This window comes from Silurus aristotelis, assembly GCF_946808225.1.
Source record: "Silurus aristotelis genome assembly, chromosome: 14".
Lineage (NCBI taxonomy): Eukaryota > Metazoa > Chordata > Actinopteri > Siluriformes > Siluridae > Silurus > Silurus aristotelis.
The window spans coordinates 15554135-15571844 of record NC_139587.1 but is presented as its reverse complement, the minus strand read 5'-3'; the positions used below and the strand labels follow the sequence as shown (position 1 = coordinate 15571844).

General features: G+C 37.9%; 2 protein-coding genes and 1 long non-coding RNA gene across 4 annotated transcripts in view; all 3 read right to left on the bottom strand.

The window, feature by feature from the left end:
• arhgef6 (Rac/Cdc42 guanine nucleotide exchange factor (GEF) 6) overlaps positions 1 to 6364 on the bottom strand; it is a 34478-nt gene extending 28114 nt beyond the window's left edge. For both annotated transcript variants that reach the window (XM_083561418.1, XM_083561419.1), the window contains exons 1-3: positions 6107 to 6364; positions 4847 to 4930; positions 1469 to 1553 (exon numbers count right to left, since the gene is read on the bottom strand). In XM_083561418.1, coding sequence (XP_083417544.1) covers positions 1469 to 1553; positions 4847 to 4930; positions 6107 to 6271 — 334 coding nt within the window. In that variant the 5' untranslated portion in view covers positions 6272 to 6364. The remainder of the gene's footprint in view (positions 1 to 1468; positions 1554 to 4846; positions 4931 to 6106) is intronic.
• Positions 6365 to 6561: 197 nt separating this feature from the next.
• Positions 6562 to 6907, bottom strand: LOC310737220. Its single transcript, XR_014536784.1, has 2 exons — positions 6766 to 6907; positions 6562 to 6695 (listed from the first exon to the last, which is right to left on the bottom strand). It is a non-coding gene; the product is annotated as an uncharacterized lncRNA (long non-coding RNA).
• A 943-nt stretch (positions 6908 to 7850) lies between these two features.
• Positions 7851 to 11713, bottom strand: rbmx (RNA binding motif protein X-linked). The gene is made up of 9 exons (XM_083561428.1): positions 11581 to 11713; positions 10554 to 10670; positions 10177 to 10283; positions 9825 to 9987; positions 9523 to 9636; positions 9293 to 9410; positions 9082 to 9216; positions 8909 to 9000; positions 7851 to 8410 (listed from the first exon to the last, which is right to left on the bottom strand). The coding sequence occupies exons 2-9, from the start codon at positions 10660 to 10662 to the stop codon at positions 8118 to 8120; spliced, it is 1131 nt and encodes a 376-aa protein (XP_083417554.1). The 5' UTR covers positions 10663 to 10670; positions 11581 to 11713; the 3' UTR covers positions 7851 to 8117.
• Between the last annotated feature and the right edge of the window lie 5997 nt (positions 11714 to 17710).

The following is a 17710-nucleotide window of genomic DNA, read 5'->3' as shown; positions in this document are numbered from 1 at the left end:
GTGAGAAGGCACAGAGAAAAAAGGCATTGTACAAGATTTAGACCGTCCTCTGCATTTTATTGTTATCTATAGAAAATGGTGTATTGGCTTAATTCCTATGACAGGTGCAGTATGAGAGGTATATAGAAAAGTTCTTTAGCATTTTTTTATGATAAGGTCCAAGATTTCAGCCTTTATGTTACTTAACAGTCTTAACTACACATTAGCAGCACACCATACTGAAGGATCAAGTGTATTTCTACTTTATCCTTATCCTTCTTTAGATAATTTGTCAGGGCTTAAGCAACATGATATCATTGGATTACTTGTGAATTCCACAACCTGCCAGAAAACAGTACAGCTCAAATGTGAAGTTGCATGCAAAAAACTGAAATCCAAAATAACAAAGACCAGACATTTAAGCAAATCTACACAGTACAAATTAAACATCATATGGAGAGTTCGGGAAGAGCAGAGTCAAAGGTCGAATCTAAATGGAGCTGGAATGCTGTGGGGGACTTTGGGAAGGATGGATGTGCAAGAAAGCCCTCTAACATTATAGTGTCAAAGCAGGGCAAGGCTAAAAATTCCAGTCACATGCATGCAAATGCACAGCTATGAATTTCCACTTTCAGATCTTTAATGAATAAAGTCTGAAATACATTTTAAAATATAAATGAAGCACTTAATCTGTACTTTTATGAGATCTAAGCATTTTTATTTGTGAGCTCTAAGCATTTTTACTTGATTTCCACAAAACCTGCACAGAAATAATCACACAGGAAAAAAGGATCAGATTTAATCGCTCACATGATGCACAGGGAAGAAGGATGCTATCGACTGTTTTACATACATGAGCCTTGTGGCCTAAAACCCTTCATTATCAAACTAGTTCTACTAGACTCCATACTTCACACACCCTCTAAAACCACCCTAAGCACTGACCAATCTACCCCATACACACATGAAATACAATTACCAAACATATCATATAAATGTAATTTGCTTTAAAGGGAATTACACAAATTGTACATTTAAAAAATATGATGAGACAGCTGGCCCAATGGGATTCTTTTGGGTAATGGATGTGAACTGCAGGAAAGGTATTAATAGTAACGCAACCAGAGGTTTAGTGCGTTAACATAGTGGTATGTAGCATAACCAAAAACCCGAGCTCAATCTGTAATAGCAATAAGTTGTAATTTAAGGTTCAACCTAAATGTTAACAAATGTTGCAGCATACTGTAAAAAAACAGAGCTGATGGTATTAAAGCGAAAATCCACTAATAACACTACTGTAGCATTTGTGAAAGAGCTACTCGTCTTGCTTTATGAGAGACCATTAGTGTTTAATTTTCTGAGTGAAACAATAAGCACGAGCTTCATCTAATGCCAAAATTAGTGCAGTGTCACTCAACTTGGACAAACACCCATATCACACAAATATCTAAAATACATCACTTAATAGTGTTGGATATGGCGCAATTACCTTGAGTGGCGATGTTTATTGCTGACAACGTAGACAGAATCTTGCTAAAATTCTCACCGGTATATAAGCTCTCCGGTTCAAAACACTAGAAAGAAACAAAAGATAAAGTGAGACCCACAACATAATACAGGAATCAGTACAGAAGCTTCAGTCAGAAAAGCCCACATATATATAAAGTTGTACAGGGTTGTAAATATAACACCAGCTAGAAGAATATAGATGCCTGCAAATCATTCTCTCATTTTGTTGTTTGCTCTCCAGACCGCTGTATCTGTTTTCTTCTAACAGGTTAGGTTTCACATTTTAAATTAAACATCCTAAATAGAGACTTCATATAGTACACTGGAGTGCATCAGTCTTCTGATCTGCAAAAAATAAACCCTTTAGCAGTTTTGCACAAGACAAGATGAAGAATTAAACGACATGTGCTCAGAGAATCAGCTTATTGTTCGCAAGTTACTTTGGTTATGACAGAGATAGAGCACTATGAAGACTTCACATAGAACATTTCACACTTCACCCACATCTGCTTAGCATTTCCTCTAACTAAATGTCCAGTACCATTAGTTTTCAACAATCAATCAAATTTCAAACCAGTGGAAAATTCCCTGTGCCTCTACTCACTATAGATCCTAATGAGACAAAAAAAAAAAAAGTTAATCATTTTAAATATTTTTAATGTTTAGCACACAGTTAAACCAACATCAAATATCTGAAGAAGTTGAAAATAAATGCATGACTTCCATGGCCAAATTACATTTCCCGGTTCCTTCCCTCCGGCTAGGAAGATGACTGTTCTGGCCCTTTTCTACATTTTAGAGATGCTATCTTTAGGCCCACTTACTGCCAGTCCTTTGTTTTGTTTTTTTTATGTTTTTTTGTTTTGTTTTATGTGTTCCGGGATGTGTACCTCTCATTTTATCCATTCATCAGCAGCTTGCGATTTAGCACTCGCCATCAAACGCTAGACTACAAAAAGGTGGATTCTTGGAATTTACTAGTAAATTGTATTGCTTATCTCTACCCTTTCATTCCAGTAAGTTAATCATTATAAACTAATTTATCACACTTATAGAGTGTTGTGTTATGTTCTTCTAAGTAACTACATTAAAAGAAAAAAAACGAAAACTTAATTTCCAATGCGATGCAAATTTATCATTTAATTTTAAATTATGGACAATGCATTTAAATGCAAGCACAAGCACAAACATGTGAACAAAGCACACGGTAGCAAATGAAACCCTGACTTGAAAGAAACAACAAAAGCAAAGTACACAGTAGCTTTAAAGAAAAGTGACCAGATGTGAGACTTTTAACTTATTGATTTACTTCATGCTACCATCTGGATAAGCTGACAATATTGGTATAACAATAAAAAGCAGTAGTTAACTATGAAATGGAAACAGATTTTGGCAAAAAATATTGCATATATAATAAGACTATATATAGGATGATTACTTGATAGACTTGAATATGAAGGTCAAGAATGGCAATGGTTTATCTGTATGCCTCGGACAACGTGCCAAAACCCTGATCTAAAACAGTCCAAATGCAAATTCTTAATTCAGGATGTACCAAAATGAACACTTTTGTTTTTGCACAATTTTATATTCTTAACAAAACACACTGTCATTTAATCTAACAATGCTGATGCTTTATACTTCTCACATATTACATTATTCTTTCTTCACATATCCCAGTTTAGTAGGAAGCTTGGGTCAGTGCGCAAAGTCAGCCATGATACAGCACACCAGAGGGTTAAGGGCCTTGTTTAAGAGCCCAACAGTGAAAGCTTGGCAGTGCTGTGGCTTGAACCACCAACCTTTCAATCAATAACCCAGAGCCTTAACTGCTGAGCTACCACTTTCCACACACATCTCTTATCAAAGGCTTTCTGGGAAAAAATTATATATAATAAGATGTATATGATGTACATTTTGGTAGATATTTTGCTTGTGTTTTCATTTCTCCTATGTAGATACTGTACTTTTTTGAAAAACCCAGAATTTGTACTAAACAGATTTTTATGCTGCTGAAATTTTGCAACACATTTAGTTTATTATTAATACTGAAACCAAATGTCTTTAGCCTTTCAGTTTACTGTACACTAATAATTAGGTGTACCAGCTGGATTAGGCAAACATGCACAACACAGTAATAACCTAAACACTTAATATGAATATCAAATTGAAAGAAACTAAATGTACATGATGTTTAACAAATAAGACAGCTTTTGAACTACTTTTACTTTGCTTCCGCTTTGAAATGCTTCCCCAAAAAAGCAGAAGCGAAAGTTGGGTAAGTGACTTCTTTGTCCAGTCACATGGTTCACATCTTCTGTGAGCAGCAGGTGATAAGCCTTTTTGCATCAAGTCTCATATGTTGCACTTATAACATGAGGTCTACCTGCATTACAGCGTCACAATTCTATGACTGTGTTCAATTTTGGAAGCACTTTAAGAAACAGGCAGATGACACTAATGAGTGCAGGGACACGAGAAATATTGTTGGTGAAGAGAACTTGCAAATATAAATGTTTTCATTACTGGCAGAGCGCTATTACTATACAGCGCCTTAAAATCCTTACGTGTCACTGCTAGTCCAACCTCACCTTCCAGGTGACAGTGCTGTCTGGACATGTTACATATGAACCCAGTGAGAAAACTGCAAGCCTCAAAAATAACACAAGCATGTAGCAATATTAAACAAATGAGGCGTTTCGCCACAATTCCTGCTCATTTTGTTCATGTTTTAATATGTAAAACCCAGTGTTCGATGGACTTTAGACTCAAGCTTGCAAATTGCTGCTTGCAAAGTTCCTATATTTCCAAAATATGTCCCATGAGTAGGAAAAAAGTGTTGTTTAATAAACCATACACTCATTTTGTAAGCAAAAAGACCTGCAGATGATAAAGATGTACATAAATAGGCTGTGAGCAGTTAAACTTTAAAAAAAGAAAAGAATATCAGTGATAAAGCTATAAGCACGTAATACATTTCAATCATTTGCAATGCTAAAGTATTTCTCTTTATCTGTTTACTGGTACCTCAAACTGCAAATTTGCATGATTGAGGTTGAAGATGGTTGAAAGTTTAACATCTAGACATTTCAACAAAAAAAAAAATTTAACAAAAAATATTATTATATTATATACACCGAGAAAAAAAAATCCTGCAGAGCAATGCCAATGATATCCAAAGTGAACAGATTTTTTTTTACAATTTTTTATCTCAAATGATTTTATGATGACACGTATTTTTTTTTAGCATAGACTTGGATACATCCAATATATGCAGAGGAGATTCGGAAATGATCAGTTTTGATTGTATTTCTGCAGGAATATGATGTTTTCATAATAAAGTGCAATGACAGCTTACCTCAACCTTCAGAGTCACGCATCCTTTCAGAAACTCCCGAATGTTGCTAAGGCAGTCGGTTTCACATTTAGGATCAGGACAATACTGTAAAAAAATATATATAAATATTTTTAAAAATCGTAAAATAGTAATACTAACTATAGTAGGGTGGATATACAGGGCTGTCTGGTGCTATCCTTTAAACTGAGAAGGAGCACAAGCCGATCGCACGTATTACTCCGGATTGTTGTTTAACACCGCAAAAGACGGGTTACAGCACGGTTTTTATGTCCCCCCTGTGTTTTAATGTGCACAAGTATTATGCTATTCTTGCCAGTTTAAACTCTTTACTCTTGCCCTAAAAACTCACAGCCCTGTTTCTTCGTCGTACCAGAGGAGGAGAAAAAGAGCTTAGTGGAGGAAGTGACGATTTGCTCAGGCTCTCTGGCGACAAGTATGGACACATGAACGAGGGACTACAGCGCAAAAACAACTACACCGGAATAGCTGTTTATACTCTATTAGAGTATTTATACTCTATGCACTGCTTTCAGTTTGTGTTCAGCAACGTGAAAAAAAAAACCCTGACGCCTTCTACTACATCAGGCCTTTATGGCATGTAGTGTGCAGTGGTGGACTATTTACACATTCAACACACTAACTAGTGCTGAAAACCCCCCAAACTAAAAACATTCGATAAACATAAAGCGTGTGTGAAATGAGTTGTTCTTGCAGCATTACTGAAAGTGAAGCTATGCAATCACGGAGTCATTGTAATGCATAATAAATTTTATATATATATATATATATATATATATATATATATATATATATATATATATATAAATATATATATATATATATATATATATATATATATATATATATATATATAAAGGCTGTAAGTTGACAAAGTGGGACAGTTGCTGCTAGAAAGGACACGCTTTGTTACAGTGTAACACGATACAGGCAGCAGGAGAAGACGAGGACGTTAGAGAATGCGGAACATTGTCCCCATGCAGGAAGTCAGAGTTTACATCGCAATTATACTGGGCGTTTTTTTTTTCTTTTTCACTTTTCTTATCTGGAATACAGACACTGCGTGCATTTCACCCCCATATAATATGCGCATGTTGTACTTTATCCGGGCGGTTGAATTGTTTGATGTGTAGCATCACAGTCCCGTTACATTCTTAAGCAGTTTGTCTATGCGTACAGCTAAAAGTAATAGCAAGGGTAGTAAACACATTAGTCATCCTTCAGCTTCCGGAATCGCGTTACCTTTAGAATAGACCCCGGCACCAGTCGCTCCATTAACTTGCACAAGACAACCCCATCTCGAAGTGACGTTTTGAGAAATCCCTCCGGGTCCGCGATGTTCTTTTTAGGGGAATTAAGCACTCCTAGCGAGATAAGCCAGGTTACAGTCTGCTCCTCCGGGTTCATGGCTGATCGGGCCGCGCTGCTGCAGCACACAGGCCGCTGCGCACTGCTGCTGCTGCTGCCCACATCCGCAACAACTCTGCTTTGCGGAACCCTGACTGCTCAGCAAGAGGATATTGAACATCCCGCCACCCTCATTTACCCAAAGAACTGCATGCACATCGAGTTCAACTCCTTATCATGCTTGAAGTTTGAGAAAATAGTTTGTCTTTCCTTTATGTTTATATACAGACTGTATTTTGTTTTGGCTTAATGTAATCAAATATTCCCCCTTCAATGAACAAACAGACACATTTAAAAGTAGTGCAAACTTTTATTTAAAAAGGTAAGCAACCCCCAACACACATCCCATCAAAAGTGCCTCTGTAGACGTGGACTCGGTTCCATCACAAGAACTCACTTAAGCGGGGCCGCATCCGATCTGGATCTGAAAACCAGAAACGAGAATTGAGAAACTGGAAACTGTTTGTAATGTATGAACGTGTCTGTAGATGTACCTGCAAACTGCTAGACATTTTGCATATTCTGCTACAACCAAGCACAGATCAGCACTGAAGAACTTCATGCTCTAGTCCTGTTGATCAGGCTCTTTTGTTATGGTCATCCTGCAACAAGAAACATTTTGATTAATATACTGCTCAATTCATAAATATATCTATTAAAATGTACATAATTTATTGCATCAGGATCCAAACTGACTGGCTTCCAGTTATTTTCCAGGCTGAATATTAGAAGTGGCTTTTCCAGGCTTCTTCTTTGTTAGAATGGGCATGCTTGTGAGCGGTTTTGGCTTTTGTTAAATACTAAGGCAACATCTAAAATAGGGTTCCACTGACAATGGTTTGCATATGATTTGAAATTAGATGGACTAATACTACATTGAAGAAATAGTCCAGAGGTGGGAGGCTTCATCATAATATCCTTAAAATGCCATGTGTCACTTGCAATGTTGTGGTGGAGAGTTGGAAATCCATGTGTCATTCATTCCTGAGTCTATGGGCCTTTAAATTCAAATGATCCACTGATTTTTTTTCTTTTTTTAAACAAAAATACTCCTTTGGTTGCAGGCAGGTTTTTGTCTTTGTTTTTTTTTTTTTGTTTGTTTGTTTGTTTTGGATCAAGCATGGAATAATTGTACAGGTTAGATTGCAGGTTATCATCTGTAAGGCCAGAAGGGGTAAAGATGGTGTGTTAACTAACCTGAAGTTGAGATCACTCATACCACTGAGTCAAGTTCACTTAGACCAGAGACAAAAGGGTTTGCTTTGCTTACCAGCTGATGTCAGGTTTAATCTGGTGTTGGATTGTTTCCTGCATATTGCTTGTCTTTGGTTTGGTCGTTGCAAGCCGTCAATGTTTAGGCTTTGTGAAGAGGAATCCATTTGCACTGAGGAAAACTTATACTGATAAAGAGTTTGGCAAAGTCATGGTCTCGTTCTTAATAGACTGAACATTGTCAACAAGATTCTCCACATAATTTGATATGGATTAATCTTAAGATTTCCCTCACCATAAATGAGACGAAGAACCGAGTTTTTACCATTTATGTGGGTCCGCTTCGAACATGAGTGGGGCATGAACGTTTTTATAAAAACTTTTATTGATAAATGAAAACAATACTCGGGCATTGCACGGTTTTAACATCACTAGGGCACAAAACTAAACACATCACTTAAATTGGCAACAGTACTATTTACTGTGAAATGGGCGGGGGGAAGAAACAAACCGTTACACTCACATGGATGTGTACAAATTGAAACCAAAGCTTAATGTTCATCTAGAAGTTAAAAATTTAGCCTCTCCGCTGTCTCACAATATGACCTAACCCTTTTCCAGCACAGAGTCCATTTCAGTACCGACTTCGGTTAATTCCTCTATCTGCTCGATTAGCTCCACGACCCCGAGGTGCGCCTCGGCTTGAGCTGCTGTATTGGCGAGGAGGGTAGCCTCTCTCGAGGTCTTGCCTGGCCGGGCGCTCGGCACGGCTAGCAGAGTACGACTCACTCCGACCGCTGGCGTAACTGTCGCGACTGCCATAGCCATCCCTGGAACTGCTGCCATAGTCGTCATAGCGACTGCCTCCACCACTCCCACCGTAGGATGGAGGGGGGCCCCTTGAGGGTGGGGCACTGCGTGAGTTACCTGCAGGGTCAACGGGTCATGTAATTGGCAAAATTCACAGACATTTTTTGAGCAAGTTGTCAAGTGCCCACAGTCCTAAATATATTCCTCATGGCCGGTATGAATGATTTACAGATCAGGACCATTAGCACTCAAGTATTCCATGATTTAATTGCGAATGAATCTGGAGCTCTGGATTTATGAACTAAACCAAGTTAGCATTTTGGTTCAACTGGTTTCCTTAAGGAATACGGTCAAAAGGATAGATTGTAGCTTGACCACTTTGCTTCTCGTTTGATTTAGATTGGGCTCTTGGAATGTCTCAAAGGAGGAGGAAAAATCTTATGAGGGATTTCTTGTTGAGTGTGATTCTGAAATTGTACAACTTGAATCGAAAGGACTTTGATGGTACCATCGACTATTCGGATTGACATGAGGTCGTCTTGTCCCAGGTGCACACAGCGCTGTTTGGGTACACCCTTAAGCTCTTTTACGGAACACTAAAGTTTGGTATCTTACCGTAACCATCATAGGTTTCCCTGTAGGAGCCTCCACTTGTTCTCTCCATATAGCCTCTAGGTTCACGACTTCCCCCATAACTGTCACGATCACTGTAGGCAGAAAAGGGGTCACTCAGGGTTGTACAACTTTTTGTCTTACAAAAAGAAAGAAGTGGAAAAACCATATTATACCTATAGTTTCGAGACACTGGTACGTAATCATCTCTGGAACTGGACTGGGACGGATAGTCACGATAAGAATAATCACGTGGTGGAGGGCCATAGTCCCGGCTGTCTCTTGAGCTCATGTAGTCTCGACTAGAATAGCTATATAAGCATGGATTGTGAGACACACCAAGATACGGGCCAAGTCACTCAGATGTAGTTAATTTGTGTGACTTGCCTGTCTTTGACACTGTAGTGATCATCACGTGGTGATAAATAGTCATCCCGCCTTGACATAACTGAATCTCGACGAGGAGGAGGGGGACCATAAGGATCTCGATCCCTAGACATTGGGGCTGCAAAACAAAATGAAAATTAAAAATTAATAGTGAAATACAGAACTGACAAAAAGCAAAATAGAACAAAACCAATTAAACAAAAGCAATAAATGAAACGGAAATTGCTTACGTCTGCCCATTGGCCCAGATGGTGCTGGTCTCTTTGGTGGTGGCCCTCCATTGCGCATTGGTGGTCCTCTTTTTTGGGGGGGCCCTCTGGACGACATACCTTTAAAAAAAGGTTCTACAATCCCTACGTTATCACAATACTTTGCAGACCAACAGACATACAATATACACACATTCAGGCTCAGTACTTCTTAGAGTAAGTGAAAAAATCAGCTCCAATGGATCAAATCATAAAAATCATCACAGCCCACATTTAATGAAAACAAATAAATAAGGGGAAATCTGAAATCATTTGATTCATACCTCTGCTTGGTGGTCCCCGCATTCCCCCAGGACCCCCTCTAGATCCACGTGGCCCTCGAGGGGAACCCCTTCTTGGATGCATCGACAAAGGACCTCGACGGCCAGCTGACTCAAACTGGGGTTTTGTGGCCTGTTCTACTTTGATGGGTTTGCCATCCAAGGCCTTGGAAAACAGAGGGCTTACAGTAAATATTTATACACTAAAACTACAATCTCTAGATCAAATAAAAGACGCAACGTATGTAAGTATGCTCAGTACTTCTCAGAGGACATTCGTGATAAAATCAGTTCAGACTGATCATTGCCACAAAGCATCATCACAGCATACGACCATAATTTATCTGGCTCTTACCTTTCCATTCATTTCCCTCACCGCATCCTTCGCATCACCGGGATTCTCATAAGTCACAAATGCGAATCCTCTGGACTTGTTTGTCTCGCGGTCCTTCATCAACAGAACTGTTCGGTGCGAAGTGCAAAAAGTGTTAAGAGCAAATCATTTCAATTGCAAAACGACAACAACTGCGATACTGCGAGCTCAGAACTTCTCAGAGGTAATTCAATGTTTTTTCACTCCGTGGATCAATTTGAAAATTGTTCATCACAGCTCACAAGGTCCGAATTTTGCTTCCCAAGTACAAAATTATATTCAATAACGGGCTGTGTCAGACTAAAACGTACCGGGGCTTGTTTCCGGCTGCATCGTTTGGTTCGAATTTCAATTATTACCTTCAGATATCCGGCCGAATTTGCTGAAATAGCTTTCAAGAGCTTTCTCTGTAGTCTCAGTATTCAATCCACCGATGAAGAGCTTTCCAGGTCTGTCTGCCTCCGCCATAGTCAACTCTAAAAGCATATATACACATAAAAAAAAAATATTGAAATGATATATAAACACATGTATAAAGTCTATGGGAGTAGTTCTCAGTCACTTGTTTGTGTCTATAGTAGGAACATTATTAGGTACAATGGTAGAAACCGCCCACAGATTTCAAGGGTCCTATTTGAAAAACTTTGTGGTTCTGAAAAGTGAGTCCTAAAACATGGCATGCTTTACAGAGACAGTGAACACTGTTTTATTGTTAACAGAATCGCATAGAAATAGAAAAAGAGTTTAGTACTTCTGTTAATGAGCTCCGTCTGTACCTGTACAATTTGGCGTGTTAGCGAGCGTGTTAGCTTTGGGCTATACGACATAGCTTTCACAGTAAGCAACGTTCCCTAAACATTTAAGGAAATATTGGCGACAAAACAACACTGCGCACTGAATTACGAGGCAATGGAACCTAAAAGGTGCCCCCGAAAAAACCCAAATCAAATTAGCAAGCAAATAGCACCTAGTCTCAGCCGGCTGTTTGGTTAACGTGACACACAAAATGGCGGATGCTGCTGGCTGTATGAACCCTTTTACACGCCATGCTCTTTACGACTCCCACTGTTCGGTTTGCTACACTAATTAGAACAACTGTGGCCAACGTGCTGATGGTTTTAAGTCGTGTTCGTCTACTAAACGACCTGTTAAACAACACAACGGCTGTGCCCTGGATTTGCTCTTTAGTGTAGTGTACTAGCATGCTGGTTAGAAAAGCATGGAGCGGACTAGCGAGGAGACTGCAAATGTGCTGCATGTTCAACAGTACTATTTTCAAACAACTTTAATATCTTTAATTTATAACAGCGCTTATTCGTAAAAAAAAAAACCACGCTAGAATCAATATAACCAGAGACGTTCACGCGCATATACAAAACCACTCACCTAAACACGTCGACCACGCTGAACAGGAGAATCAGAGCAGGACCTCACGCTCTCTAATCATTCAGTCGGCCCACCCGGGGTCACGAGAGAAGTTGACGTCGTGAAAAGTTGCCACACTAAGCCTCAACTCACATGCGCACGCGTTGACGCATGCGCAAAACTCGACGGACAGTCTCGCACGTAAAAGTTGATATCTGCGGTACACCCTGGTATGGAAACCGGTAAATTGAATAAAAAAAATAAACGTGGACATGCAGAAATAAATAAATATACAGAACAGCTCATGAGAAAAAAAATCTAAAAATTCATTAAAAGTACACACATACATATACGTGTGTATATATATATATATATCGACCATGCTGAACATAATGTAATAAAGATGATTAAGATGATTATATATATTTCATGACTATGAAAATTGTAGATTCACACTGAAGGCATCAAAACTATGAATTAACACATATGGAATTATATACATAACAAAAAAGTGTGAAACAATTGAAAAATGTCATATTCTAGGTTCTTCAATGTAGCCACCTTTTGCTTTGATTACTGCTTTGCACACTCTTGGCATTCTCTTGATGAGCTTCAAGAGGTAGTCACCTGAAATGGTCTTCCAACAGTCTTGAAGGAGTTCCCCGGGAGATGCTTGGCACTTGTTGGCCCTTTTGCCTTCACTTTGCGGTCCAGCTCACCCCTAAACCATCTCGATTGGGTTCAGGTCCGGTGACTGTGGAGGCCAGGTTATCTGGCGCAGCACCCCATCACTCTCCTTCTTGGTCAAATAGCCCTTGATGCCTTCAGTGTGACTCTACAATTTTCATAGTCATGCAAATAAAGAAAACTCTTTGAATGAGAAGGTGTGTCCAAACTTTTGGTCTGTACTGTGTGTGTGTGTATGTATATATATATATATATATATATATATATATATATATATATATATATATATATATATATATATATATATATATATATACACACACACACACACACACACACACATTATATATATATATATATATATATATATATATATATATATATATATATATATATATATATATATATAATGTGTGTGTGTGTGTGTGTGTGTGTGTGTGTGTGTGTGTGTGTGTGTGTGAGATATATTATATTATATTTTATATTTATACCATCTCATAGCTGATTTACTCAAAATATTTTAGAATATACCTCTTTTCTCCTCACTTATGTCAGTTATCCCACATAGTTCTTAATTACAAAAATTACAAAAAGTTGGCCACAACAGCAATGATGCAACAACTGTGCACATACAACTCCCTAAAAAGTGCAAGGCAGACACCAGCTGTATGCTCACTGCATTCTGTATGCTAACTGCATGGTGTCTGAACTGGATAGCAACTGTGCTGAACACAGTGTGCTCAGCTGGCAGACTTTGACCCTACATACTTCAAAGATAGGTCTAGCCCAAGAACTACAGCCTAAACATCTTGCTAGGCACAAACACCCTTGTCCTGCGACATCTAATAAACACAGCAAAGGAGCCAAGAAAGCCTTCTGAGCCAGAAATCAGTGGCATGCGTTCTGGCTCACATGATTAATAACAAGCAGATTGAGTGCGCTGATGCCAGTGTTGTGTTGCTAGTGGTCTCACCAGACGAAGTGCTACACCCACATATGTGCTGCCTAGGGGCTTAATACAGATACACTGATGATGCCCTAGTGAGGATATTGCATTGCACGTAGCACACTTTTGAATTTAATTAATTAGATAGATAGATAGATAGATAGATAGATAGATAGATAGATAGATAGATAGATAGATAGATAGATAGATAGATAGATAGATTCGATCGATCGATCGATCGATCGATCGATCTTTATTGTCATTGCATTGTACAGGTACACAGAAATTAAATGCATTTTATCATCTACCAGAGGTGCAAATAGTAGCAATTGTGCAAATTGACCAGTGCAGATAAATATGCACATATGTACAGCATGTAAATATATATACATGTACATTTAATGTAAATAAATATTAGACAGGATGTACTGTAAGTTATATAAAGATACACATAAATAAAACAGTAGTGCAGATGTTTAGAGAATGAGTGGTAAAAAAAATTACAATATGTAATATGTACATTGTATGTTTAATTTTACAGAAGTTATATAAATATTAATCAAGGTAATTAACAATCGCAAGATACTGTGAGCACCAAAAGTAAAAAAAAAACACAGGAAAAAAGAACACATTAATTCCTGCTTGAATATTTTATACAGTATTTCCTGCTGGTAATCTAAATGGGATTTGCTTTTAAATGCAAATTAAGGGTGAGCATTGAGTAACGGCCCAAATGGTAATCATGGTCACATACTCCTTTGTTTGGTATTGTTATAGGTGTTGCCCCCCAAATGGTCAGGTGTTAGTACCGTTTAAATGTCAAGTCGAGTCAAGTCAAGTCAAACAGCATTTATTGTCATTTCAACCATATATTGTTGACGCAGTACACAGTGAAATGAGACAACGTTCCTCCAGAACCCTGGAGCTACATAAAACAACATAAAACAACATAAAACAACATAAAGCTACATAACAGATAAACACAGAGCTAAGGACTAAAGTAAGTTATCCTCGCCACATAAAGTGCATCGTGTGCGACCTGGTGCAAACAGTGCAAGACAAGACAGTGTAGGTCAAAGGGTAATCATGGTCACGTACACCTTTGATCAGTGCTGGTCCTTGTTCTCCTGTTGTTGCTCTCATATTAAGATTGATAGAAGGTTATTCCCCTGAATTTCTAAACATACTAAATAACTACCTCTATGATATTTAAACTATTTTGTGGAAGCGCTCATACTGATATATATCTTGGAGTGGAATTTAAGTGTCACATGTGTCGCTCCACCTAAAGTGTTTGGTTAAAGCACATAGACCCAGAATAAATAGATGATGTCATTTTTGGGTGCAGCAACAATTAAATGTAGCATCAGAAGGATGAAAATAAGATGTCTTTATACTGGCATAGGTTAGCCTATATTTTCAGGTAAATGATTTTGTTAAATGATGTAAAATGATATCTATGTACTTTAAAGCAATATTTTATATGTTTTCTGTATATACAATAGAAAATATACAGTATAACACACTTATAATGTGTAAACTTTAGCTTATAACTATTAGGTTTAGATAGTGAAAAAATTGGTTTTATAATTTCCTATCTATATTCTTTTAAAAATATGGTTAATATGCATCTAAAAATGTTTTTTTTTTTATGATTTAAATGCTGAAAATGGTTTATAACTGTTATAGCATAGACAACTAATTACAAAATCTTATCTAAGATACATTCCACAACATGAAATGTAACTATTCAGTTATTCTGTTGTTGTTTTTCTTCTTCTCCTGGCTTGAACTGCCTGGTAAAAAATTGTGGAATTTGGCACACTGACTGTGAAGGGTCTAAAGAACATTTTGATCAAATTTGGGCCAAGTGCTTCTAACACTCTCATTATTGAAGTTCGAACCATGTGTCCAGAATTTACAAGCCAGACATACCGTTAGATTAGATTATATTTTATTGACTATATACTATGTTTTTCTACACATCCTACAAAACAATTTTAAATACTTTAATTAGGTATAATATAATAGGTCTAACAAATTTGATTGTGCAGACACACATGAACAGGACCATGGCCTGAGGCTAGGCAGAATGTGATAGCGCCACCTACTGGTCAAAAGCTACATGAACAATGTAAAACAAAATTTTTCTCAGTTGCTTTGGAGCATTTTTCAGCTCAAAACAACTTGCTCAACCTCCACATCATCTAGTCACTTTCACACATCATAAAAGCAATTCTCGTTTGTGAATTTATTTACTTGATTGTGTACAATTGTCTGCTGTTTCCTACATTATTAGTTGAGGTTATGCTGTTCAAAATATCCCATGTCTTAGTCCACCCCCCCCCCCCCCACAAAAACAAACAAACAAACCAACAACAACAACAAAAAAACATCTAGGCATCAGTTCATTGAATAAATCATTGAATGCAAATGGATAAACCAGTTGTCATAATCTGTAAAGCTTAAATTTCTATTACAATTTTTCTCATAATCTTTAGTCTCTCAAAAGTAAGTATTTATGTCAATGAACAGATAGTTGCCATCAGAATAACAAGTACGTTTGTCATTGCTCACAGACAAGATTATCAAAATGTTTAGTCATGTTGCCAGTATGACAGTGCCCAGGTTAAGTATTTTCTGATGTAAACTCTGGTTTGGCATACGATGATTGAAAAATCCAGAAAATTGAAATTTCTATTGTGTGGCGAATTATGAATGAGTGTTGGGCAACGTTACTTTTAAAAGTAATGCATTACAATATTGAGTTACTCCCCAAAAAAGTAACTAATTACGTTACTTAGTTACTTTTAAGTAATGCGTTATATTTCTTTTGCGTTACTTGTATCTTTTTCACGCCTTACAGGTGTAACAGGTGTAATATAGATAATTGACATTAAGAAATAAGTTATATTAGGGCAAAAGACATGTCTTAAACATTTAAAATGCCTAATAACTTCTGAGAACAATAAGATGATCGACTAAATTTTGACCACAAGGCTGAACACTTTCCAGTTGCACTTCTGTGCACTGCTTTGCAAACTGCCTTCGCCGTCAGAAATGTAACTATCGTTCGTGTATATAAGGTTAAGGCAGTGGTTCTTAACCTGGGTTCGATCGAACCCCAGGGGTTCGGTGAATCAGTCTCAGGGGTTCAGCGGAGGTCAAGACACACACCCGACTCATATGATTCGTGATGACATGCCCTGCTTGGCCATCATTGGCTGCAGGTGATCACGCAACATCGCTTGGCCTATCTGTGCTGCAGGGAATTTGGTGCGCTCAGAAGTCGACTTGTGACTGTCGTGATGGTACGTCGTGTGATTTCTTTCTTAATATTTTAATCCCTTCATACTAACTATGTCGAGCAAAAAAAGAAAGTGGTCGGACGAATATGTACAATATGGATTCACATGTATAACGGAACGTGATGGGAGTCAGCGTCCTAACTGCATGATTTGCAATGCCAAGTTGAGCAATTCTAGTCTAGCAACGGCAAAACTAAGAGAACACTTCCTTAAGCTGCATCCAGATGGAAAATACAAGTACACAACGCTCGCTGAATTCAAGGTGAAGAGAGCCAGATTCGATGCAAAGGCTACTCTGCCTGTTCTCGGCTTTGTACCCATCAACAAACCGATCCTCACAGCATCGTACGAAGTTGCTTACCTGATCGCAAAGCAGGGCAAACCACACACCATTGGTGAAACACTCATAAAACCAGCTGTGTTGAAGATGGCGAATATCATGCTGGGAAACCTATGTTTTGAATTTGAAAAAAATCGTATTTTATTTTTTCAATTAAGAAGGGTTCGGTGGATGCGCATATGAAACTGGTGGGGGTCAGTACCTCCAACAAGGTTAAGAACCACTGGGTTATGGGTGTGGGCTGCACACCGGTTATGTGGAGGGAGAACATAAAAACAGGTCAAAGGTGAATCTCTTGAACCTTCAATTGGTGACAAACACAGACTTACAATTTCTAAAAATAGATAAACAACCAAGAAACAAAAGAACACTAGTACAGTTCAGTAAAAGTGTGAATCCTGTCCATTCTCATGCAATCAATATAAATCAAATACGCAATGAAATAAATAGATTTGCACTGCTGAAATGTATATATTTACCATACAGAAAAAAAAAAGATCTTTAGGCATTTTCAGTCATTGTAATCCACACCGTAGTTAGTTAGGACTTGTTACTCTGATGGCAATGAGATGTTCGTTGACACAAGTACTTACTTTTGGGAGATGAACTCAAAAGGATTTTGAGAAAAGTACAGGCTTTTACAAGAAATCCAAAGTGTTGTGCTGTTTGTGCAAATTTAGAAATGCACTTGCTCGTTTGCAAATATTATGAATGATTCGAGAAACGCTCCAAAGCAACCAAGAAAAAATGTAATCAATCTAAGAGACGTTTATGACCATATACACGACGCTGGGTAATACGTCTACAACAACAATGAGTCCAACAGCCAATCAAATAGTTGTGGGCGGGATCACATGCAGTTCTCCATCC

What these genes read in the sequence shown, in the direction of transcription:
- rbmx (XM_083561428.1), bottom strand. Translation starts at nt 10,662, where the DNA reads ATGGCGGAGGCAGACAGACCTGGAAAGCTCTTCATCGGTGGATTGAAT. An exon ending in TGAGGGAAATGAATGGAAAG is followed by an intron (nt 9,988 to 10,176) that starts GTAAGAGCCAGA and finishes CTGTTTTCCAAG; the next exon opens with GCCTTGGATGGCAAACCCAT. An exon ending in CACTACAGTGTCAAAGACAG is followed by an intron (nt 9,217 to 9,292) that starts GCAAGTCACACA and finishes ATGCTTATATAG; the next exon opens with CTATTCTAGTCGAGACTACA.